Below are 27,841 nucleotides of genomic sequence, written 5' to 3'. Positions count from 1 at the left end.
TAATTATCAAATAATCTCTTGAAAACATTATAGAAATTATACTACTATATCATGAAAATTAGAGATTTGAGGGAAGTTATTTCAAAGATTGTTTCAAAAAATGTGAAGACAAAACATTTTCATAAGTTTTTCAGAAAAGTGTTAACTACCAAAAAATACCGTTGTACAGGGAAGCTATAAATACAAGTATTTTGAATCCTGTGAAACAGAAAAAATACATAGTCCAGAAATTTGGGCGTTACCATCACTTCTGTGGTTATCAGTATCTAAGCCTTTTGTATGTTATTCTTTGAGAGACATCATTGTGCTATCTTAAGACTTTATTGTAGATAGAATTTAACATAGTGTACAATATTATTACTGGTACTGTATTCCTGCTGAGTCTATGGACTGTGGGTCTGTTCAGCAAAGTGCTGTACTCTGTGTGGGGAAAGTCTTAGAGAGCACCCGAGAACACTCTCGTCATTACCAGTATGCTCTGCCATAGCCAGCACTGCTATTCCTGTATCTTCTTTTGTTGCAGCACTAAGCAGCAGGTTTTTTTCCTGTTTCTGAAGACATTATCTACTCCGTCTGACTGGAAATGTATCTTTTACCATGAATATAACCTTCGGTTATGTTACAGACCTTTAACACTTTATCACGCTTTAAGAAATGTTTGACTGGGGTTGAGGATTTATGTTTCAAAGTGGTAAAGATAACATCATGCCATATTTCATTCTACTAGCCAGGTTACTTATTTTAGATAACTTTTTTTTTTTTTTTTTTTTTTAGTTATACACTTCTGATTTGTGCAGATATTTCAAAAAAGTGAAACAATAAAATGCGTGTTTCAACTTTTTTAGTTTGGATACAATAAAAACTAATAAAAATTACAGACACTGCGGAGCAAATACAGAATTCCTGACCAAACCCACATATGACCCAACTGAAGTTTGGTTAGCAGAGCTAGAAAACAGATAGGTGAACTAAATCTGAGCCAGATTTGCCTTTTAATGCATAAAAATCCTACAGGTGATGTAGCCAAAATTCTGGGAACCTGAGGTCCTTTAATGCTCCATGACATTAGCTAAACGACCCCTTGTAAGTTTGATTTTCCCTGGGGGAGAAGAGGTAGAGGGAAGCACTTAAATATATATATGCAATCTAATTCTACAATTGCAAATGCAAACTTACTTAAGCAAATCAGGAAGAGAGATCTGGCATGTTGATTATTTTAATTAAATTGTTTCCCGGATCAGTCAAGAGATCAGAGCTTGTTTATTTATTTTCCTCAAATGCTTTTCTTTATGCAAGTGTAATACAAGCATTTATGCTTTTACTTCCTTTCTACCCCTCTTTCCCATTATTTTTCTTTGGGGAAAAATTTCTCCAGTTCTTTCCCCTGTGAAAGTATACACAACTGCATAAGCTTCCTTTGACCAAATTTCCATCAATTTAAAATGTCTGTTTTTTAAAAACAGAGATCTGCCTGCTATAGTTTGGTACACGTTACTAAGTGTCTTATTGATTTTATTTATTTATGTTTGTTTATTTTTGATAGGCATTCTGTATATAGATTTACACATGCTTTTTCTTCTGAACACATGATGCAGGTCAATTTGGGGAGAGAAAAACTGATGTTCGCATAGCATGTACCAAGGCAGAACTTCTTCAGTCCTTATCGGACCCAAAGCACACTATTAGAGAACACTATATGTTATACAGAGGAGCAACATAAAACATGTCATTCATATATTACTACTTTGAAATCATATAAAAACTGGTTTGCTGCCCACTAACATGGATACTGTTTTCCAGCATGATTCTCTGTGTTAATTGGATCAATATCATTTATTGTTTTCATTCAGTAGTTGCTGAAGGAGTGGTTTTGTTTCCACCATAAGGTGCAGTGCTCTTTCAGATCAGTAGAGTATTATACTGTCACTGTCTATTACACAATAATTCAGTGTCTTCATCACTCTACCAAGAGTTTATAATCCAGCTACAGAAATTCCCCAGGCCAAAAAATGGCATTCAGGGAATTTCAAGGACAAACAACATATTTTAATTCTCATCCTAGTATTCAATTTGTAAAGTATAGCAAGCACGTATGAAACTTTGTCAGTCTGATTGCATTTCAGTTAAGAAGTGTTTCATTTTCGAGATAAACTTTGACTTTCAAGAAGTTAAAGGCATAATTCTTGGGCATGGGATATTCAATTAATTATTATGTAGCATAATGCTTCACTATGCATCACAGCATTTAGTAAGATCTACAGGAGGAAGTCATCCAATCAATTCTGTGAAAGAAATTTTAATATCAAAATATTTGTATTGATAGATGGGATCCCATGAAGCTAAGTACAACTAAATTTGTGATTGAGGTGCCTAAAACCCATCTAAACCACAGACAAAGATCTGGTACTTTTGATTTCTCCTACTGTCTAGACCCTCTTGGCACTGAAATGCATCAGGCTCTGCTCAGTTGCCTGAAACTACCTGTATGGTTGACTACTGAGAATGTCTCTGAATTCTAGTGTTAATCTGTGGAGACAGAAGTGTATTTCCTACCTCAAGCTCTGTTGCAACTCAGTTCAGACGTGAAGATACCCAAGTGCTGTACTGGTGAGGAGCAGAGATAACTTTCTGGTTCTTTACTTTTTTCGCTAAGGACTGCTAGTTAGGGTCCTCATCTAGCAACGATGCCTGGGTTCTGCACTCTCAGCTTACATGTAGCTGAATCCATGTTTTCTGGAATATTTTTTCTGGATTTCTTCCTGATCCCATGACAATTATCTGTCTGCTTACACATTGATTGTCCCCCAGTATGGTGTGGAAACTAGTAGGCACTCTTCTGCATGGCTTAAACCCTGATGGTATCGTCTAGTACCATGAGCTAAGCAGTAATTACTGCTCTTGTGGCTATAATTCTCTTTCCTAATTAAAGGCAACCTTGGTCCATCAGTGCCCACCCTGTAAAGTGGCTGGAAGGATCAGATCCTAAGTGGAAGGAACTGTTTAACACTTGTTACTTCCTTATGCAGCCAATGAAGAGAGAGAGCAGCCTAATTGCATATCTTCTTCAGACTTATTTGAGGTAGATCTCTTTCTTGATGAGATGGGCAACTTAGGTGTCTGTTTGTAGAAGGGCTGAAGATGCTCATCTCCTCAGCTGCTTCTTCCTCCAGCCCTCCTGTGCTCCCTGAACAAGGTGCTAGAATTTAGATCCAGTGGATTGCAATCTGTTGTAATAATGAATAAACCAGATAAGTTTAAACAAAATTAAAATATACTGCCTTTTAAAAGTAGATACTGTGACATTAAAAGAATCAGTGTGCCAGGATCCAATAAGCAGTGTTAGTAAGAGGTGACAGGACATGGAAGACAGCATAAGATGAATGATACAATAATAAAGGCACAGCAGATGGCAGTTCTGGTACTAGGAGTACCGGCATGGTTCTCCATAAACTGAGAGAATGGAGGAATTAACATAAAAGAAGAAAAAAAGGAAAATACCAGTAAGTATGTTATGAATTTTGCTAACAGAAAATACTAGGCCAGAAAATACTGGCACTTTCAAGAGGAAGCAAAAGACAGTGATATAAGAGATCTGACATATATAGCAGATTATAAAAAAAGGTAATGCATGTTTAACATAGGAAATGGTCATTGTTATTAAGGGTTTGGGTTGGGAGAAGTTGTTTGGTCATTCTGAATCTTCTTACCCTCTTTTTCTTTTGTGCTGCATAAGTTATGCCTACAGTTGTGTGTCTGGTACTTAAGAAATTATCGGTGCTATTTGCAGATTATTTCCCTTGAGAGTAATTTGTGGGCATGGAAGGGGATAGTGAGTGCTCCGAATTTTCGCTTTTGTTGGCAAATGTGGCTGTACCTGCTAAACGGGAATAGTCACTTTTCTCTGTTAGATGGCTTATCCATATATCTGCATCCATTTAACATGCCTTGGTACTAACCAAGGAGAAGCAGTAAACTTTTTTTGGAAATACTCATCAAAGTTTTGTGGGGTTCCCCCCTCCCCTCCTTCTCCTTCCTCACCCTATGCTCAGATTTGTTTTCTTTTTCAGTATGAAAGCATAGCAGAACAGTGAGTTAATGTTTAATGAGGATCATTTGAAAGGAGTGGTAAGGAAGCAAAAAAATACCTAGAAAAACTAAATATATACATAAATCAGCGGGGCCAGATGATGTTCAGTCAAGGGTTCTTAAAGAACTGTCAGAATAAATTGTGGATCCACTTGCCATAATTCTGACAAGTCATTAAGAACAGGTGATGTACCAGGGGTCTGTAGAAGAGCAAATGGCTCGCCAATTAGTTGTAAAATGGCAGATTGGGCCACCTGGTCCAGCTGTATCTGAGATGTATTTCCCTTAAAGTTTTCCTCCCAGATCTTTATTCCTAGGCTACTGGGTTCACAGTTTGTAACAAAGAGAAATAACGGGAGATTTTTATATAACACAGAAAAGGAAAGAATACACAAACAAAAACAAGCCCCACAAGCTTTGGTCTTTAAACCTAGTTGTACAGTTGTTACTTGTGAAGCTGGCTTTCTTCGGTATTTTTCTTTTTTTCATTTTCAAAAGATCTTTTTATACCTTTTCTAACTTATTTGTGAGCCTCAGCTGTGCTTTCAGCACAGAATCAAGTTGGAAAGATTTAAAAATATAAATGGTCAAAAAGACACCAATATCAATGATTGGTTTGGCCATCACCCAGAAGTAAAATGCTAACTAAAATGCCTTCCATTTTTAAATGAGGGCAATGAGTATGGGAAGTATTTTTATTATTACTGTTCATTTTTAAACATGATATTTAATGTATTTCTACAAGTGATCATTAACACTCATAATTTCAGGTCTTAAGCTGGACTGTCTTACACCAAATGTGAATTTAGACTGCGACAGTTACAATTTGGTTAAACCTAAGGAGGATAGTTAGATAAAGAACTGTTATGAGGTATTTAATATTAAAATTTGATAAATTTTACAGTTAAGTGTCTAATAATTCTTAGGGTTTTCTCAGTGCTTAAGACTGTTTTACATACTTCTATATGATGTATTTAATTTGGTATGGACAAAAATTGTGTTGGGATGAAAGTAAAATGCATCAAGCCAAACATAATCTGTAGCTTTATCAGCTTTTGTTGCAGGGTATGAAAATAAAAATTCAGTGTTGGTCCAACATGCTTCCATATCCATTCAAGTATATACTTGAAAATTACCAGATAGAGGTTTTTGTTTATCTGTTAAAGCTATAAAATATCATGCCAAACAGCTAACTGGATTTCAATTTTTTTATCATTATCCATACAAGAAACTATATGGAGGAATATATAAACATTAGTTTATGTAACTGCTAAGAAGATAGGATGATTTTATAATTTATTTTTTTTTAGTTACAGAAGTCGTCATCTACATGCTTTGTGTATGGCAAAAAGCCATATTTAAAAAAAAAAAAAAAAAGAGAGAGAGAGAGCCTGGATGTCTGAGCAGCTGATGTTTGTAGCAAGAGGAAGAGCAAGGACAGGCTTAATTCTGCAAGCAGTATTCACATTGAGTAACATCTGTTCATGTGAATAGTCCTATTGAGCTGCAGGAATACTCACAAGCTCAGAGAAAAGCCATGCTACTGTATACAAGTGCCTTTATGATGGTCAGCCTAGAAAAAGATCATTGGCATTGTCCAAATGAGCAAGGACTAGTCATCTTGAGAAAGATGCGAAGCCTGGGTGCCCAGCTAATAACTGAATTTCAGGGTTTTCCTTTATACTATGAATTTCCTTCATAACTGTCCTCATTCACTCATTCATGCCTATTGAAATCCCCATAGATGGAAAAAATAGTTGTGAACAATAAACTGGCATTTGCAAGAAGGCTGAATGACTGAGCTGAAGTGAGGAACGCTTCACAAATCAGCCAAGGAAAATGCAAAGTAAATCATCAGTCTGCACTGGGCTGGAATTTGTGCTGAACTGGGGAAGGAGCATTGTTCGGTGGCACTGCCTAGCACACGCATGCGTGTATGTTCTCTGTGACAAACCTTCCTTGGGAGTCAGCAGTGCAATATAAAGTGTGTAGTTTATACCTTAATCTCATAGATTAATAGTAGCAATTTTTTTTAATTGTCTTCTCTTGCTTATTAATGTATATTCCAGTACCTCCTAAGGAGCCTAGTCAGATCGCAGAGTTACAGGGAACAGAGTACTGCACAAACAGAAAAAGCAATCCATGTCCTGGAGAGCTCACAGCCACCTCTGTGCTTCATTGCTGATCACAGCTGATCATTGATTTCATGTGTGAAACCAGAGCTATTGAAAAAATTTGTGGGAATATATAAGTTTAGGTTTCCCAATTCCCACAAGATCCAGAAGGATCCAGACCTATAGCAATTCTAAACAGTTCTGATAATTCAATAGGTACAATTAGACCAGGGTTACAAATGGGATATATGGTGGCTTTCCTGAAGTTGCATGCCAGTTATATGGTTAAGCTGAATGGAATTTTTTCCATATGTCTTTGTCAGTCTATGATTAATATTTAAATAAAAATAAAATGGAAGTGTTCAAGTGACCATTTCTTACACAACTGATCTGATATTATATCCATTTAGGAAGTTAAGATATCAAGAACTAGTGGTTGGTTATTTTATTCCCACAGAACTGGCAGGCTTTGGAGCAGATCCCAAATAAAGTTCTATACTTCATATTATTAGCAATAGTCATGATTCCTATGATGCAACCTCAAAATATGGCCCTACTTTGTGGAACAGCAAAAGTAATAGGCAATCTTTGTCTCAGCCTTTACAGCTGAAGTGTTGCAACAAGAAAATCTGTGTGTGATAGGAACTAAACAAAGAAGTAATTTGTTTGATAAACCTTTAATAAATTTTTAACCAACCAGCTTTTACCAATTAGAAGATTAAAAATGTAATTGAAAAGAAACAACATGTAGTAGGATTAGATAAACATAAAATGTATATAAAATTCTTATTGTATATGCATGTGGAAAATTCTGTAAATTTACTTTATGAAGTGTTTTATATACACTGACCATAAAAAATATGTTAAAAGAACAATCTTAAGGCTACAGATTTAGAACTCAAAACATAGAAATATGAATATATGAAATATCCAGACATTCTAACCTTAATTCAGTCTTCTTATTAAGACCACAGTTTCCTGGACTCCATATAGTATGGTATATTGTATTTTCCATGGTAAGTGCCATGAACTTCAGTGTGTATACTGTGCTTTGGTGACATAAAGAACTGTTTAAGTAGTGGGGATTAGCATTGACAATATCATATTCCAGGGTGTTGTGGAAAAAAATACCTCAAAACTTAGCAATTAACTATTTTCCCTCGCTGCTTTCCTTTTATCTTCCTTTTTGGTTTTGTTTGATTGTTTTTCATGCTATAACCAAAATACCATTGATTAATTTTATTTTATTCTGAGAGAATACTTTTCCATTGATTCAACAGATTTAGGACTGGGTCCAGTTCTTGTATCTGAATACGAGTTTAGTCAAACTTCTGTTGAACTTTCTCTATGCTTGCTATTGAGAGAATGCTTGTTCTTGGAGTTTGAGTTTGTTTGTTTGTTTCATAAATCAGGATGAGGAATCTTAGTTGGGTTTTTCAGATATTAACTGTGTAGGGATGTTTCTGCTCTTCCTTGTTGTATATCTGTTGAATTTAACAATAAATTTATTTTTCTAATTAAAACAAAATACCTGGAATATTCGATTAGTATTAGGTTTTGTAACAGCTTGGGGTTTTGTTTGTTTGTGGGTTTTTTTTATTAAAAAATAATAATAAAAAAATAACCCCTGAATTTTAAGCTTAGTTCAACTTGGCAGTTCCCTTTATACTGATTGTATACAAAACAGTTTCCTACAAGTAGTCAAAACACTAATGTTTTTACTTGTACTTTTTAAAGGCTTTTTAACTGAGCATTGCCAGAAATTACAAGAGGCTAATAATTGCCATACACTGTTACAGATGTTTCAGCTTCTGTGGTAAAAACTCAAATAAGATTTTTCAAGAATATTGATATTTTTAGCATTTTGTAACTCTAGTGACCGTTATCGAGTAAAGGCCATGAGAAATGAGATATTTTAAAAGTAGCAAATGGCAGCTTTTACAGTTATTAAATAAAGCTTTGATTCATGTGGGTTGATGGCACAATTACAGCATGTTCAGCCCAACTCTTGAAATATGATTAACATAAGCTGATATTGTAGTTAAATATTTAGGTGATGCACAAAACTTTTTTTTTCACATTGATTCCTGATATTGTTGTCATTTTCTGGAAATATCACAAGCTGTATCACACATAGCTATAAACCTGGATGAACTCCCTTTTCCTTTAATTTCTCCTGTTCATATAGGGGAGGATTAAAATAATGCTAAATTTTTCATAAGTTTAATATCAATAAATGAATATTTAATGAAGGACAAAAACAGGCATACAGAATAAACTGGTTTCAACAGCTGTGAACAGGTTTTCATTTAGTGCTTACCTAGGACTCTAGACTCACAGAAATTATAAACAGATGAAAACAGGACTATGAGTATTCATGCTTTACAAGGAAGTCCTCCCCTCCCCCCCCCCCCCCCCCCCCCAGCCTATAATCAGTCAGTTGTGAGATCTTCTTTCACAACCCCTAAAGCATTGTTCCTTTTCATTTTAGTCAGCCAAAGCAGCTGGGTCTTTATAGCTGCAAAATGTTTGCTCACAACCAACTGCTGTTTTGCATACCGCTTTTCATCACTAGCAAATATTTTGTTTTTCACTATTACTACATGCTTGTCATAACTTGTCGAGGAGCAACGTTGTAACATGTATCCAATTAATCAATGACATCTTTGTGTCTTCTGGCCTGATCCCTTCTGTTCTGTGATGTATGCCTAAGGGAGGTGTGCACACTGCAGCAGATCCCCCGACTAGCAAATGAGACTGTGTGGACACGAAAGTCCATCTGTAGGACTTCAGCAACAGCATGATCTCCTCAGACCTTGATGGCTTTGCAGTAGTAGATTGAAAGTAATTGACTGGCCAAAATTATTCTAAAGATGTTTTGGAGTGTGATTGAGACATCTCATGACAGGGACACCTGATCCACTTTTGAAATGGCTCCTGAATGACCACAGCCATTTGGCCTATGATAAGATAACCATGTCAGCCATATGGTTTGTAATCTGTTGCCGCAGATCCGTCAAGACTCTTAGGCTGTGATCTCTTCCTACAGGGCAGTGATTCTGATGAGCCTGTGGTGCTACCCTTGTCTAACAGTAATAGCTATAATAATAATGCATACAGTAAATACAAATTAAACATATGGAGATATGCATCTGATACTGTATGACTGTGGAAGCTCATCAGGCTCATGACTGCCTAGCCTTAGATACAAGGCTGCCTGGCAATCCCAGGTCCTCTAGACACACAAGAAGTCATAGCTTAGCCGTAGAGCTCAGAAATGGAATGAAGATAATTTCACTGCTGTATAATAATACTTATTTATGAAATATATTTTAAAGTAACCATCCAATTATTTCATTTATGGCGAATTGCAACATGCTTTTTCCAGATGGTGTTTCATATCAGGTCAAAAAATAATGAAGGAATTTGGCATTAGAACTGAAGTAACAAGAAAAGATGAGTAACTAGGGACTGCAAATTTGTTATACCATATTTTTTTTCTAAAATCAAGCTTTTAGTATTTTTTTTATTTCTTTGGTTTTTGTCTCTTCCCCGTAGATTTATTTGTTTTATTGCATTTTTCTTGCACCTTGTTAGAAGTTAGCAAAAATAATTTACAATGTGGTGAAACAAACTTCCAGTTCCCAGAGAAGTGTAGACTTGAAATAATTTGTCCTTTCCTTTTTTTTTAGATTATTTTATTAGACACATTCAAGAGGTGTAATCAGTGGCTGGGGATGGAAGGATGTGATTTGAAATTGCCAAGAGAAATAAATATTTTTTCACAAACAGTTCTGAAGAAATTCCTTCAAAACTCAGTATGTCCCATTTTACTGTTGATGATATTTTGTTAGGCCTTCTTAAAATTTCTGGAAAAATAAATCATGGAGAGCTGTAGCTTAGATGTATTAACAGTGCATCATCATGAGTAGATTTTGTTGTCCCAGAAAACAAGTGATATTCTTATATTTCCATAGTTCTTCCCCTTTGCCCTGCCCCTTTCTCCCAATCCTCACTTGGGAACAGCTTCAGCCATGGCTGATGTCATGGTAATGGTGATCAGGCCATTTACTTCTACTTGAACTGGTAGGTTTTGTATGTTTTCAACTTTATACAATTGATTTCTGAAATCTTCGCCTAATAAAGAATGAGCCTGAGCCACTTAATACGTGGTCATGGTCTCAATGGACTCTTGGAATTTCACATATTTCAAAAATTATTAGGATTGGTCTTCAACGAGTATAAGTGACTGGTTCTACATCTCCTAGCTATCATTTCAGCCAGGTGTCTTGGTCTTTCAAGTATTTTAATTCTTCTACCAAATATCATCAATATTTCTATGAATCAGGTATGTCACTTGACATTAAAATGCTCATTTTATTTTGAAGGTAGATTTTTAAAAAGTGACTTTACATGACAATCTAAAACTTCTCAGAGGAGTGGAGGTTCTCAGAGAAATGTGAAGTTGTAGCCCAACTTTAGTATTTTAGAGAGGGTAAGCTTTCTATATAGGCATTTTGAACAGCTTTACATAGATCAAATATACAATTCTTCCTTTAACGTTTCTTTCTTTCTTAAGGAAAAATGCTCATTTTCCTGAACCATATATTTAGAAAATACTAGTAACTCTGGCCTCATGCTTCTATGAAAAGCAAGACTCAAATAAACAATCATTGAGGCTAAGATCCAGGAATGGAAGGATTACAACCTGTCTTTTCTATGCTAGAATTTAAAGCCAGATGTGTAATACAAATAATGTAGTAGAATATGGAAGGAAGAGGAGAGATGATCTAATATATACAGATGCTAGCAGTCAAAATTACTAAAGCTGTACTGAAATTTCCTCTGCACCTGGCACTGAAGGTGTTAGCCATGCCAGTTCAGTCCCCCAACACAGATGTTCTTGTTGTACCACTTCTTATGTGTAACATTTAGGTTTCTCTTTAGCTTGGAATAGCACACATAAATACTGTAATCCAAAGGCCACCTATTTATTAGTGCACCTGCAACTTCTACTTTATTTAATTCCCTTAGTATATTGCAGTCCCCTTGTGCTGCTGATCCTAGCGCAAAGTAATGCTCTGGAAAAGAAAATTCAGCTACTATTACCATGCAGGAATTACAATGATGGAAAATATTTTTCAAAATCAATCACACATTATATCACACAAGACTGAGTTTTCAGGTGGCTAAAATATGTAAATGCAAACCTCCTTGTTGTACACAACCTTATTTATATTGCTTTATAATTAGTATTCTGAAATCACATACCATAAAGTAGTTACCATAGAGATAGGCCTCAATAAACAGAGCACTTAACAGTCATGCTTGAAACATGCATGTAGTCCATTTGATACCACTGAATAACCACGCTTAAATGATTTGTTGGACAGACACCAAAATTAAGGTCCTTTAAAAAAATGTCTCCTAGCCATTTGTTGAAAGTAATCTGGAAGGTGAAAATTCCAAAACACTGATGAACAATCTTTTGTCCTTCCAGGTCATTTTCCATATGTAACCAAATAGCAACCCTCACACTCCTACTTTCCAGTGTGTTATCGATTATTAAAATGAAAAGAAAACCGGAATGATTTTTTCAAATTCAGTTTGAGGTTTGTTCCTTCCATTTTGGACTGAAGGCACGGCTTGTCAGCCTGAAAGGTGTCTTTTCCTTCTGTATCAGTTGGCAGGATGAAGGATATTAACTCTCCCTACAAGTACTGGTGAAAAATATATGGCATATGTTGTGAAATAGCACATACAATAAAACTAACAAGATAACACAACAGCATGTCCCATCATGGCCCACCTAGAATCCCAGGCACTAAATTAACCGCAGGAGCTTCTCAAGTTCATACGTGTCTGAACTGAAAAAAGAGTAATCCTGTATACATACTGTTTCAGTTTTGGCCTCGATGCTTAGAAAAGGAATTAAAAAAAAAGATACATAATAAAGATGAATTAGTGAAGTTGGAAAGTAGAAAGCCTTTCTGAATGGCTGTCCTATCGTAATGCCAGTAAGTAACCAGGAGGCTCGCCCACCCTCTGAAACTGTCTGATTGTAGCTTGTCAGGAATTACAGCAGAATTTCTTTCAGAAACTCCAGATGTGAAGACCACTATTCAGAGTAGGATTGCCATATTCAGGTTTAGCATAGTCCAGTCTGAAAACAACTAAAGCGCATATATTATATTCATACCATTGTGATCGCCTTATCTGTTCCTCATGTACTTTCTCTTGCTCTCCATCGTTCAGAACAAAAATAAGAATGAAAAATGAAAACTAAAATGAGAATAATTCCCTTAGTTTTATAGGTCTCTTATTTTGCATTAAACTCCATGAGGATATATTTTTCTGACCACGTAAAATCTCTCTAAAGACAAATTGAGTAAGGCTCCATGTTTTTAGCTCAGGATCTCAGGATGAGTTAGCTCTGGGCAAGGACTTTGCTTCTCAATTTCTCCGATACCTGAAACATTGAGTGGTGTTGTAGTTGAATAGTGTGTGTTCAGATCTTTTTTTAGTAAAAGATTGTGGTTTTCACTTTGTGGCAGAACATCATAACCAAAGAAATTATAACCAGATCCAGTTTTAGTTTAAGTTGTCTTTTCTTGTTTGGAATGAAATAAAGTTTGTTTTTTCGATTTGAAACTATTCAGGACCAGAGCACTAAAAATAACTTGAGTCTTTCTACTGTGATACGTGTAGCTGACTCTCGTCTTTTTGTCCTGGAGAAGAAATTTGGAACTCTTCTGTAGTTGTCTTGATCATGGTATGGAAATACCTTTTCTTCCTATGTGTGTTGTAAATAACTGTTGAGAAAAGCTATTGAAAAATAGCTTGATGTTAGTCATTAATTCTTATAATATTGAAAGGTATAATAAGATTATTTTTCTTGCTTTCTTTGTGATCCTTTGAAATGTCTTTCCATATAAAACACATCAAAGCAGACATTTATCTTTCTTGCAGCACTGTTAGAGGTAATTTTCCCTTTTGGGTTCTCCAGTAACAAAGGTTTCGGCATATTCCAGAACTGCCTTCTTGTAAACTAGTAATAGTGCAAAACCTGAGTTTTTAGCAATGTGTGTAGTTCAGATAGGAAGAAAAATTACTGCAATTGCTTGTATGTAACTAGAGTAGATAGCAGAGACCAAAACCCACAATGACAACTTATGAGAACAGAACAAAGGAAAGTAAGCACAAGGAAAAATCTACTCGCCTACTTGGAGCTCAGTCTTGGAGGTAACAAGCACACTTGTGACCTATTAAGCAATGAGTAAGTAGAGGGTATATCACTTCTGCAGGCTTTAGCCTCCACAAAGGAGCCAACACATGTGGTAACATTAGGGTGGTAGATTTAACAGAAAGTTAACTTTAGACACTCCTGAGTTGACTGAGAATGCTAGGTTGTCTCCCAAGACTCCTTCTGGTGACAACAGAGAAAAAGATGCTCCTCCAGAAAACCAGACCTGTCAGACACTTCCTCTGAATCACTGTCTGGAGAAAACTCTGAGCTTTCTTCAGTTCTCCATACGTAAGTTCCTAACACCATTAGAATTCCTCTCAAGATACCATCCTTTTATCTGCTTCTTCTGCTGTTCCTGTATCAGGCTTGTCAGCCCTTTGTGAATGTCCTGGAAATCCTAGGCAACCTCAGGCATTTAGTTTAGTGGGAAACTAAATCAAAGCATTCACTGACTGCAGGAAGTTAGGAAGATTGTCTGATATACTTAGATGATACAAATACCTGCTCCAGAGATCACTGTATTTGACTTCATTCAATTGCCTGATGTTCCTTCTGTACAAAGAGAAGGTGTGGACAATGTTTGTAACTGAAACTACAATCCAAAGTGTGATTGCAGCATTTATGTAATTAAATTAACCCTTGTAGTGAGAGAATGCGGGCACAGAAACTTAGGAAGACAACCAGCCACTAAGAGCTTGGGAATCTCAGCAAGCTCGTATAGACTATATTGCTACCATCACTGTTATGTTGTTTTTTCTTGTTAGTACCTATCTAGAAAATGACCTTGGATATCTCTGCCATTCTGAAGACTCCTCCCTCAGCTGCAGTAGAAATACATAACCTTGAATACTTTAATACAGGCATTCTAGAGCATCAGAAATGGCTAAAAAATGACCTATGACACATCCCATTGATTTTCAGTATACTTCCCTGGGGTTAGGCTCTTGGTTAACAACTAAAAATTGCTGTCCTTCAAACAAGTATCCATTCTGTATACTGTGATCTCCAAACACCGTGGAACACTACCATGGTAGAGGAAGCAAACGGAATTTGTTCTCAGGAAGGGAAACAGGAATGAAGATCATCTTGGCCGGGGGCGGGGGGGGGGGGGGGGGGGGGGGGGGCGGGGGGAGCGGGGCGCGTTCTGAGCCCCTGGACCAAAATTATTACCACTTCAATCAAAAGAAGTTTTAATACTCATGTAAATGGAACGAGGATTTCTTTCTGGTGGATATCTAAAAAATTCTGGTGGATAAATATAGGGATAATGCCATTATTAGAGCTTGCTACCCTGCAGAAAAGGAACATTTATCCCCTGTTAGTACTAGTCCTCTTAGAAATGTACAAATCAAAGCTGGTTTTTATTGATCAGATTTCTACATTTCCATCAATATTACTGTATTTTTCTTTTCTTGGCTGTGGCATTTTTATAGAGTAATCAAATATCCAATATTACTAGGAGCCATTTAAAGTGAATGCCAGAACTACTAAGGAGTAATTTGAGAATTAGATCTATTTCTGTTAGTTGAAATGATCTTGACTTGCTTATATTGTATTGTACCTGATGCTCAGTAATATGATAGTACCAATACAAATAGAAAGATATCCGGTTTGAAGTTCTTAAATATCTGTTAAAAGTGGTGAGCAGTCCAAGCACATTAAAATTCCATTTTCCCCCATACAAGTGTTTGCTGCAGATGACCCCCACTGATCTTAAATATATTTCTGTATCTGTAACTGAATAGAGGTTTTCCGTACAGCATGTTCTAATGGTACTCTGGCCTTTAGCCAACAAGGCACTGAATAAGGCTATTTTTAAAATACAGAAACTGGGAACAGCTGCAGCAATCAAATTTGATAAAAACAGAGAGGAACTTTGCTTTTTTTTTTTTTTTTTATGGTTTGTCCAAGTTTAGACTCCTTTCATAAGAACGGCTTTTGTTCTGTTGGATGAAGGGGATATAAGAGTAACACAGTGAAATCCTTTTGAACAAATAACTTTTAAAAGAATACAGATTAAAATAATAGGGGGCTTTTTGGTGCAGCAGCATGTTCAATGCAATTGTACCTCAAACTATTAAAAGAATAAATCTATAAAAAAAGAATACATTTTGTCTGCCAAGCTTTACTATAAAAGACTTACCCATAATGATCTCCTGAACTAGGAGATGAAACCTCTTGTTTCAAATATTGAACATCTGAACACTGGTATTTGGGAGTAGGTTTTAGGTGGAAGTGATTTAATTTGAACGCTCTGGGGTGGGTTGTGATTTTTTTTTATTATTATTATTATTTTTCTTCTTTTACTATTAATCAAAAAAGTTTTTATGAAGAGCTCTCCTCTCCTTCCCCCTGGTAAGCTGGAAAAAAAAAATGTTCACTTAAGGAAAAGTTTTACAAAGGCCTTCTGTGCACATTAAAATGTTTCATAAAATGTTTAATTATAAAGACTGATTCTTCCTTGTTTGCCCTCCTCTTTTTTTTTTGGAAACTTGTTATTCTATGATTAATGAGAGTCAGGAGATGATTATATACACACAAAAAATCCATTACGCAGTTGTAGGCTGAACTGTATCTGTTAAATTATTCCATCTGAGGACAGAGTCTCTGTGCTAGTCTGATGCAAGGGACAAGACACTGGGTGAATTCTGATATTCGCTGAAGTCACTAAGAGTTTTGCCACAGAATTTGAAAGGCAGGATTTTATTGGTTGCTTTAATTTTAAGTGTCAAAAGTAGCAAAAACGTGTGTGTGGTTTTGTGTGTGTTTATATATATATATATATATATCTGAAATATCTGCTTAAATTATTGTCACCGTATCTGGGTATCTCACCAGGGTGAAGATTACAGCAGTGATATATCTTCCTTTCTTCACACTAAGAGGCAGGCTTAGCTTGTTTTGTTTTGTTTCAAAACTAGGAAAAAATATGAAGGCTAGAGTAAAGACTTGATTTAAGAATCAATACCGGCATGAAATAGATATATGGCGCCAACAGAGTTTTTTAATGTTTACAAGCAAATTTGGCAATGCAAAATACACAATACTGGGTCAAACACTATAGATGTAGAATTTGATATATCATCCTCGAAGTCAATATCAAAGAGGGAGAATAGACTTTTAAAAGCAGAAGGCTGAAATTCAGGAGTTGCTGATTTATTTCCTGTCTCTGCCACAAACTTCATGTGTGATCTTGGCTAGGTCAGTTCTGCAAACTCATGCTGCTTAACTTTACATGGTAGAAATAATATTATGACTCTTGTGGGTCTACACACAATATATCCAGCTGAATATGGAAGCAAATCTTTTGCAGGACCTGAACTTGTCTGTGTACAATTTTCACTTTGTAAAATGGACATAATATTATTGTTCCCCAATGCTTTTTCTGTTTTATTTGTCTATATTATAAATTCTTGGATATAAGAGCTGTCTTTTATTACATGTCTGTGAATCAGTAACAAAACAGAGCCTTGACATCATCTGGACCTCCAGGCACAACTCTGATATGAACATAAATGTTGAGGCATATGTTACTCCAGGTAACTTCTCTAAATAAAAGCATAAACAAAACCCAGGATGTACAGATTGCTTTTGATTTATTATAACCAGGAATCTAGAAAAAGCCATTCATTTGGAATCAGGAGAATACATCAAACTGGATACATTTCTAGCATTTTATACAACAGCAGTCCCTATCCATGCATATGGAAGCGACCCCACATTCCTGCATAATGGGTAACTGTAGATTTAAAACATGCTGTGTTCTAGGAAGATACTGAACAATTCATGTGGTGCAGAGCATCAAGCTCAGGAGTTTTTCAAGGATCCTCTGGCATTATACCAGTTTTCAAATTGTTATCCAGTATTTTAACTGGAACCAAAAAATTTCTAGTGTGATGATTGCTAGGGTTTGATTACATTTAGTAAGCCATGGAGCCCCTTCTCTTCGAAGACAAACTGCTGCCAGAGACAGATTTACCACTGACCAGCAGTGTTTTTATGCAAATGTGCCTGAGCGAGTGCAGTAACCCCAAGTTATAATAGAGTCATTCAATCTCTTGCCAAGACAGCAATATTTATAAATTGCAAAGATAAATTTGATATCAAAACCAGTTCCATTACAGAGGGAAAGTTCTCTATGTAAATCAGTATTTCTAATCACACCATGCTTCTTCCCACCCCCTACCCCATTTTGCTTTCCTTGCTTTATCTTCATAGATGAATTCTAAATGTGTTTTTTCTCTTCTATGTTCACTTTGAATATTGAAGCATTCAGCTAATGCCAAGCTAATGGATAATGTAAACTCGCTACGAAACTTTAAAGTCTCCAAGAGTGTTTCTTCGTGCCTTGGGGAAGTGCTATAAAGGGCTTATATTCCTGTACAGTGTTTTGTCTGCTACTTGTGCAAGTTTCTGTTTGGACTTCTCTTTCTCCTGCTGCCTGATGGGAAGAAATGGGCAGTCATCTCCCTAGTGACTTTATCTCCCCATCGGGAATGAGTGCAAGGGGTCAGATGCCCCTCTGCATGCTAGTCACCATCTGCTGACAGCAGCGCTCTCCCGGGAGAGCTGGCTTTGTTTACTGACAGGGCTAATATGAGGAGACACGTGAAGTACTTTGGTTTGTGGAAGAGGGCAGGAGAGGCATGGTGCTGTGAAAACATTCCCACACACTCTAATGGCTTATTCACATAGAAAAAAAGTGACAGCCTTCAGCTCTTTCACACAGCTCAAAGTAGAACAAACAGACTCAAGAACCCCAAGGCACCGGTCAAAAAACACTTTCCTAATGCATTAATACTGAGATGTTCTCCATGATAGCTTACCTATGAGACTCCAGCTCATAGGTATTCATTTAGGCAACTAAATGATCTGGCTAGATTGAAAACTGTTCGGTATCTTGTAGTTGCTGCTGTTCACTGTTAGCTACTGAATTCTTTTCGAAAATCTAACCTTCAGTTTTCTAAACCTAAACCTCCTAACACTGGTTATAACAGGTGAACCATGCATTTGGAGCATTTTATTAGTATAGTCACCAATTGATTGTTTTCTTTTCAGAATAAAATCTGTAGAACAGATTAAAAATACAACATGCTTAAAAAGCAATGCTTTTTTTACTCTGTAGTTGGTGGAGACACACAGAGGTGCACACACAAGTGTGTAACTTCAAAACAGAATTTAAGGATCAAAAAGAAGTGATTTTCTGAATTAGGTCTCTAAAACAGTTGGGATACATGTCATGGAAAAGTCCGCGTTATAAGCTGTTAAAGTGATGAATGATGTTTAGCAAACAGCAGCATTCATTATTCTGGTCTACAATTTGTAAGATGTATAAGCAGGCAACAAAAGCAGTGATAATCGGTCAACCCACAAGTTCACGTAGCTCAGTATCTGACCTAATGCCAGCCTGCATCGCATGATTAGAAATAAAGAATAATAGAGCAAACATACAGTGATTCTTCCATTAAGATATCCTACCAAATATGTATTAATTTTGATTTAGGGGATTTCAAAGTCTAGAATGGCATCATGGTAGAACAAAGTATTAAGTAAAAAGAATTTTCTGCTTGTTCTAGAACTGCTATGAAACTGCTTAGTTCTTGCATTTTGAGAAATAACAAATTATAATACTGTTTTTGCCTACTCCATGACACTCGTTATTTTCTCATCTTTCCTCCGTTCGTCTCCTCACTTTATTAAGGGTCCTAGTCTAATTTGTTTTCATACAGAAGCTGCTCCCTATTATTATCATGCTTGTTCCTTTGTCATTTCCAGTTATTTTATATCTTCCTGTGCATTGCTGAGTAGACTGGAACTACAAACTCCATACTGTATGGATGAACCAATCATAATATTTGATGATATTTGATCACTGTTGAGCACTGAACTGACATTTTCATAGAAGTAGCTACAGTAATTCCATAGTGTTAATTTCTGTGTGACAGTATTAATTGCAGCCAAGCAAAAGAAATATACGTATATATATGGACATATAAACACAGACACACCATACTTACTTTCAAATGTAATATATACGCATATAATAGTCTACACATCTGTAGTTAGCTATGTCATATGCAGTTAGCTCTGTTTTCCCTCATGGACATTAAGTTACATGTAATGATTTTTCTGCCTTTGTATAGCCCCATTACTTAGTACTGTAAAATTTCTCTTTTTTTTTTTTTTTATAATTGGCTTTTTTCTTTACTTTGAACCATCAGTAACTCACTATCTACTTCTATTTCCAGATTATTTAGGGGTGTATGTTGAGCAGCACAGAGGCCAGCACAGATCTTTCTGAGAAATCAGTGATAACCTTCCATCAGAATGGAGAATGACTCTTTTCCTATCTTTTAATTTAATAGAAGATCTGATCTCTTTGAACAGAGCTTAGTCTCTTTCAGAATCTTTGGTGAGGACCTTTTAAGAACAAATGTAATCATTGATGTCTTGAGCCTTTATATTCAACCCATGTACTTATAGCCATGTAGCATCTTTAAAGAATGGGACTATAATATACACACTCCATTTTTCACTTTTGCTCACTCTTTGTTGTCAAAGTCAACATACCTCAAGGATTTGTTGAAATGGACATGACTATGCAAAAGCATAAGGTCAAATATATTAGCAAAGGCAAGAACGTGAACTAACCCTAAACTGATAATTGCATGTTACGTTTGCTTTAGCTTACTGCTTCTGAAGCAAGGTTATGTCTAATTTAAGTTTGATTCTAAAAATATTCATATTTTGCCTAAAATAACCCCAACTTGGGAATATGCCACTGCAAATGCAAAGTTTTTGAAGTCTGTGAAGGCTTCGCTTTTTTTGTAGATAAGAGTATTGTTCAGTTCCATCTTCCAATACTTAACATACCACATTTTTTTTAGATGTGTGGTATAGATCAAAGGGCAGGATTTGGCCCTTAGTTACCTGCTGTTACTGGCACTAATCTCTCAGCTATTGAAGAATGATGCATCAAATTTATATCACTGCAGATGTCAGTATTCTGAATCTTGCATATGTTGCCTGAGCTGTCAGTAATAAAAATCTGTTCTTAATTATTCTTGCCTTTAAAAAATAATAATTTTCTAATAACCCAGTGAATAGGAATTTGATGTTTTCTTTAGCTGGAAACATTTTAATGATTTAGTACATCTATAAAGGTCTGTGTGCTTTTATAATATAATAACTTTTGCAAATGAGTATGACTTTCTCATTGAAATCCTTGGGGCTATCAAGAAAAGCAGAATTTGTTTAAATCTGAGTTAAATTTAAAAGTGGGTAACTTAAGGAAAATATTTCAGGAGAAAAACAATTCAGCAGAAAGCCAGACCTACAAAATTGGGTTTACATGTGTTACAAGGATGCAAACTATAAAAATGTATAGCTAAAATTAATCATATCATATATTTTTAACCTTTGTCCATCTTATTTTTTTTCCTTAACAGGAATGAATAGAGTTTATTTTTACTTCATTAATATTACGTGGAACTGATCTTACTGTGATGAGAAAATGAAAATAACAAAGAATAGTAAGAAATATAAGAAGAAAAACAAAGGCTTTGGATTGTATCAGGTTTTCTGTTTGGAAGCAGAATAATCCAAACCACAAATCCTATTTACTTTTAATACTTAAACCCCCCCACCCCCACCCCCATCACAGTACTTCTTTCAGTTAATTACCTTCACTGAAAGCCCAGAGAAGAGAGCAGAAGAGACTCTCTTTGAAACTTTGGTCTGGCCTCATAGATATGATAATTAGCATTAAATTCTACCTTCATTAAAGGTTGAAGGGTTTAAAATGTACAAAGAGTAATGCAGTCTCCTTTGTTTGTTTGATGTGATGATAGACTAACATTTTGGCTCATTGCTGTGCTTCACTGAATAATGTACCTTTTGGAAACATGGATATTAACAGTCAATCTATAAAATACATCTACAGCTAAAAAAAAAGTTTCTTTTTTCTTGTCCATTTGGTCTTGGCAACATGTATTTAAACAGGAGAATATAAGACATTTCATATAAAACACCTTAGCTGATTCTGGATATTTCATTACCTTGATTGGTTGCTTCTCAAACCCGACTGCTACATTAATGTTTAGGTTTCTGGTTGTATCTCTGTTTACATCTGAAATTCTAGATAGAATTTGTCTTTGCTCCTTGAAGTCAAGCATGCTAACATTTATTTTGCCAGGCACATTATTTATTTAAATATTTTTTGAAGTTTAATGCCAAAATGATATGTAGTGAAAAAGCAGTGTGAAAGAAACATATGTATCTGGGTGTAAACAAGCACTACAATGTTTAGGAAAGCTAGATCAATAGCTGCTGATATAAGGTTTGTTTTTGCCCTTTTTGCATTGAAACTGTGCACTAATTGAGCCAAAATCCAATGCAAAAAATAATATGTGGTCTCATAATTAAGGATACAATAATGCATGCGCGCAAAGGCTTAATACCTGTCATCTTGAAAGTGTTGTATAGAAGAGAATCCAACACAGTCTGGACCACTGACTTTTCTTCTTTAATGGACAATGGACAGCATAAATTTCTAACCTGCAAACATCTCATCCTATGAGTGTCAGGTAACCTAAATGAAGGAGCCTTTCCTATTTTCTCATGTAATAAGATTATTTGTTCAATATTTATGTGTTAAAATAAACCATGGATATTGTTGTTGTATTTTAGAATCATTTTTTGTCAGGATATTTTAGAATGTTGTGACAACAGACCCACATGTGTCCAACCTTAAAGCTACAATCACATTTTGGGAATCATTTTTGCCAGTTCTGGTCTCCACATCTTTTATTATCAGCTGATCTCACAATTCCTGCTAATCAGGATGACCACTGTTAAATTGCTGTCTAGATAAAATGTGGCTTATTTCAACTTTCGCAGATCTAAGTGACCAGCTTATGGAAGTGGTTGGTCTGGAAGGAGCCATGGAGATGGGACAGATATACACAGGTCTGAAAAGTGCTGGAAGACGGCTTGCTCAGTGCTCATCTGTTGTCATCAGGTATCACCAGCTTTAATTTGCACTGCATTGTTGTAGTGAAACAGTAAAGTTTTATATATCATCAGTTCACTTTCTTTAGTAGTTTAATAGTCATAATTACTGTACTTATTTCTTGTGAAAGTATCATTTTTTTATGTGAAATATATCTGTGCCATCTATATTTTTATGCCCATACATCTTCAAGTGTGTCAAAAAACTAGGAAAAGTGTATTTACATTCAGTCTTCACATATTGTATTCAACTGTCACTTCATCCTATGAAAAAATGTTGTCAAGCAGTTGGAGCAGGAGGAGTAAAGCATGAATATCTTGGGGTTTATTATTGACGTACACTCCGTGCAATTTTGAGCAAAAGGTCATTTAACATTACTTTGACACATTTTAACCCATTTACAATGCATACCTCACCAGGGAATAGTAGCATGTAATTAGTATTTGTAAAGCGCTTTTTTGATCTGTAGAAGTCAAAGTGCTCTGGTTTTAATTTATTTGTTATTTACTGAACACTGACAAGTCACTATTATTAAATATGTCGGCATGTGTAAGCCACTAATGGTGGAGCACCCTAATTTAGTTGTGCTTGTCATTGCTATGCTAAAAGTGACCAGAACATTCAGAATAGCGGAAACTTGGATTAGGACTCAAGAAGAAAATAAGTATTCTAACTTTTGGATTAGATAAGGACTGGAAAAGGGAGAGATGGTCAGCTCTTCCTCAGGAAGAATTTCTCATGAAGAATTTTCCAAAATTTTAATAAAATTATAAGCTATGTTATTATAAGCCCCAAAAGCCTAAAATTAGTATAGAGCAAAGAGCAGCAATAAAAACTTTAAGAAAATAAGCAGGATTTGCCAAAGTGCCTGGCATATTTTTGAGACTGTCTTCAAGGACTGAGTGATGTTGACTTCAAAAGTACTTTCTCATGTAGATAAGGAAGAGAAAAAAGATCACAGAATTATTACAATTTCTCTGGATACCAAGAGATATTTTTTCTAATCCCACATCAGCAGGACCACAACTGCAAAAGATTCAGAACCCTTCCAAACCTATAAAGTGAGAGTTCATTGAACATTACGGCCATAGATGACAGTTGGTTGTTTTCAAATAATGTCCAAGCCAGAATTTCCATTGACCAATATCAGTGCTCGGTTGACTCATTTTTCCATTATTAGATTTATTCACCCTATGTTATTTCTAACAGTCTTGTATGGAAAATATTATAATGCAGAAATATAAGGTTGGAAAAGACCCCAAAAGATCATCCTTTTTTTCTTCTTTTTCATTTGTCTATACTGTTCTTAATGTGGTATCTGAAACTAGACAGGGAACACCGGCTATAGGTTTATGTTAAAATCAGTGCCCTTTTACTAACAATTTAAATTTATAACATGGTAAAGCCTCTGAATATAGTATAACTGTCATGTTATGTGACTACTCTGTCTAACCTAGAGTTAGACACAAGTGCAAAAACATCTTTTATGCTTCTAAGAAATTGTTACGATAGAGCTAAAATTTATTTATTTCCTTTAGAATTGTCAGTCTAAGTTATAAAAAATAGCAGAGGTTGCTTTGTCTCTTCAGTTAATACGGTTTATTCCTGAAGTTCTTGCGTAATTCATTCTTTATTTCACAAATTACAAACTATTCTACCTTGAGAGAGCAGTGTATTACTTGCAAGATGTGTGAACATTTGCAATGTTTTTGCTTTGTGTGTTGAAAATCAAACTGAGTCTACTAAGTGACTAGGTTACTTTTGTAAGCATGTTTGGTTGTACTGGAGATTACGTAGAAGCTTAGGGATAAATCAGGTTTATATTTGTGTGCCATCACATATATGCCTCCTTAATAAATATATTTATCAATGTTGTCCATTTACTGTTTCTTATACTATGAAATATATCCCTTTAGGACCAGCAAGTCTCTGCCTATGCAGATAGATGGGGAACCTTGGATGCAAACTCCTTGCACGGTAAGGGTACTGTTATCTCTGGGAAGAAAGCTCAGCAAAAAAAAAAAAAAAAAAAGAAAAAAAGATTAGGAACCTTTTATCAACGAGTAAAAAAAATTACAGTAGACAGAAAAATAAACTGATTTATTTACTTCCACTTCTTTTTTAGTGATAGAGAATCTTTTGGTTTAAAAGACAACCATTGTCATCAGCATTGACTCAATTTACTTAAGAACGTTTTCACATAGTTACTATATAGTTCAACACTCACTGCATTTTCAGTTTGTGCTGTTTTTTTCCCACAGGTTAGGATGGAATAAAAAAGCATTTATTTCAAACATTTGTAAAAGACGCAAAGGGTGCAGTCCCAGCATCCCTTTATCCAATGTGATCACTTATTTATGATGTTTTATAAGATTTCTTGTCATTATTGCTGAGGAAAAGCCAATGTTGGTTTTGATGCTGAAATGTATAAAGTAACTAATTATTATGTAAAAATTTAGGAAGATTTTCCATTGTGCTTTTGAGAGTTCATATCAAGGAGGTTTTATTTAAAGCTCAAGTCTTGACTGCTGATTGAATTATACAGTGGAATTAATATTTCAAAAATCCTTACAGTTTAAAGGAGAAATGAAGGAAATTACATAGTCTTTTGTTTCAGTGCTCACACATATGAAGTGAGAGCAGGCAAACAGCAATTAGGATAGGATAGGATAGGATAGGATAGGATAGGATAGGATAGGATAGGATAGGATAGGATAGGATAGGATAGGATAGGGAGGAGCTTGCTCAGAGAAGGTTCTTTGTGTAATTGTTTACAGGCAAGACAAGAAAGGTATATCTCTAAGAACTCTCAATTTTCATCTCTCTCTGAGCATTTGGAGAAGACGTTGAAGAAATTTAAGCTCCTTATTGTAGAATTTAGTCTTAGTGACATGTTTTAATAGACAATTTTACTAATTTTGTTTCCATAAAGAAGACCTGTGTTCTTAAGTAGGTGAATAGCTGTAGCCGTTCAGCTTGTAAGTGTGACCAAACAGTAATGTGACAAGGAAAAAAATCCTACTACAGATGGGAGTAATTCTCCAAACCAGGATACTGGATCACTTTCATGAGCTTTATGTCTGTAGTAGAATTAAAAGCTATACAAAAAAGTAAAAGGGAGCACTTTTAGTAAGGTGCTAACAGGTGTGGCAGCTGATAATGTATGGGTAAGGATGACAGAAAAGGGTTATGATAGTTCATGTTTACTAGATACATCATGAATTACAGCTGAACAGCAGGGAGAGTGCCTGAACTCTAATTCTCTATAGTAAGTGCTTACATGCTGCAGTGACAGGAGAACCATGTGAACACACACTGTGTGAAGGCAGAACAGTGGGAATTTTATGAGATTTATTCCAGGAAACCTTTTGGAGTTAAGAGATATCATTATCTTTACCTCTTCTACAGTGATGGCTCAGCGCAGAGCAACAGTACTGAACTCAGCAGTTAGTTGTTCAAGAAAAAGATGTAATTTTTCAGTTGCCAAATTACAGAAAAGAACTTATGGAAGGATGCTGGCAATAACATGTGCTTCTTTTGTCTTGATTGCTTGCTCTGTGCAAAATCCCTGCTATCTGATTGATAATGTTAGCAGAAGCTGCCTGCACAATTGAGGGAAAATCTGGAAAAAGAGACAGTTCTTACATTTAAATTACTGCCTTGAGGAAACAGTAAATTATTACTGATAATTACTGCTGTCCAGTTTAAGTACCATTTTAAAGGAGATAGAAATTGTATATAATTCTCTGAGGAACCCATCCTTTCTACTATGCCATTGTTAAGAGAATATACTTTGTATTACATAAGAAAACCATACTGTTGAATATATTTATTTCTTCTGAGAAGAAAATACATGAACTATTTGTCTATACTACTGCACCTTTATGAAATTAGATATAGAATTATTATTTTATGTTGTATTATTAATTTTTCATGATTTTTTTTTTCTTCTTTGCTATGGATCTTAATGTATTTCTTGCAATTGCTCCTTGCAATATTGTACATGTATCCCAATCTGTTTTCTACATTTTACAAAGGAAAAAACATGTATGGTCCAACCTCTTCCCTCCCCACCAGTTCTAACTACACTAGAGTTTTTTTTCTCTGAAGTCCTCTGCAAAGTAGCTAGGAATTCCTCCTGAGACAATGACGAAGGTGGCCATTAACTTTCTCTCAACAGAAGTTTAAGATTTGGTTTCTGAGAGTGTGCTTCACAGAGGTCTTTGAAAGCCAAAGTGGTTTTGATCACGTAAGTATTGAGATGATATCTCAGTGATGTGTATCCAAAAGCAGAGTCTGAAAGAAACCCATAAAATCTAAATAAAATCTTTTGTGTATCCAGCTATGTAGCCAGTTACTTGAACCTGCAAGAGCTCAAATTCCAGAAAAAGAAGTATGAGAAAGCCAAAGTAAGAATCATGAGGGGTTTGTCTTCTTCAGAGACAAAACTGTGGTTTTCTCCCAGAATTACTTGAAAGCAAATGATTATTGACCAGTTTTCAAATGGACAAAGGTGTGATGATCAGATAAAGAAATTAATTAGTTTAGTTTCTTAGGAAACATAAGAGTTTTCCTTTTTTTTCTCCTCTTAGGCGATTTCTTTCCCTAGCTTTTACATGGAATGAAACCTATATAAAGATGCTGACACTCTTCTACCATGCACTGAGACATGAGGGGACATTCACATGCTACCTCTTGTTAGGTAGGACACGTTATAGGATACTGAGAGAAGGCACTAATTAGTTTACTACCTATATTGTTTCAGGGACAGAAGCTACTGTCGTGCTTTGATATATCATCTCACTAGTTCTAGGGGAAAGACCCCTGCACTTTGTTCTATTGCACAGATTATGTACATCAGTTAGACAGAGCAGCTGAGCCTCAGGATTTTAGTTCTTCAGTATTACAGCCAGAAAGCTATTGTTGAAATAAGACTGCTGTCTCTCCTTTTCCAACCGTCCTTTAGAAAGTTGAAATAACATGTTATATTTGGTATGGTAATCTCAGAAGCTTCAGTGTATTTTGAGTTGAGTAGTTTTAGGGACTGACCTACAAATATTACAGAGACTAAGTGAGAAAGAAATACATAGTCAGCAGGTATTGAATCAACCCTCGCCCAAGGTACAAGTGGTAAAGCTCAGAAGTCCTTTTTTCTTTCTGCTTCAGATTTTTATACAAATAAGAGTATTTTTCAAATTATTTTTAAAGAAATCAAATTCAACCTGATCAAAAATTTGCTATTCCATTATGCATATTAAGGAAAACAAGTTCTGTGTCAAATCCCTGTTACATATAGGATGAAGACTACACATGCAGGCTAGGAAAATTATTTCCTGTTGAAGGAATCAACAAGTTTATCTTTGCTAATTCTTTTTTCTGACTGTA

General features: G+C 35.5%; 1 protein-coding gene across 6 annotated transcripts in view; it reads left to right on the top strand.

The window, feature by feature from the left end:
* The window catches only part of DGKB (diacylglycerol kinase beta), a 389,225-nt gene that overhangs the window by 323,819 nt on the left and 37,565 nt on the right, over nt 1-27,841 (top strand). For all 6 annotated transcript variants that reach the window (XM_080383930.1, XM_080383931.1, XM_080383932.1 and 3 more), the window contains 2 exons: nt 22,345-22,465; nt 24,373-24,433. In XM_080383930.1, coding sequence (XP_080240056.1) covers nt 22,345-22,465; nt 24,373-24,433 — 182 coding nt within the window. The remainder of the gene's footprint in view (nt 1-22,344; nt 22,466-24,372; nt 24,434-27,841) is intronic.

This window comes from Falco punctatus (assembly GCF_963210335.1).
Source record: "Falco punctatus genome assembly, chromosome: 4".
NCBI lineage: Eukaryota > Metazoa > Chordata > Aves > Falconiformes > Falconidae > Falco > Falco punctatus.
This window is presented reverse-complemented; position numbering and strand designations above follow the sequence as displayed.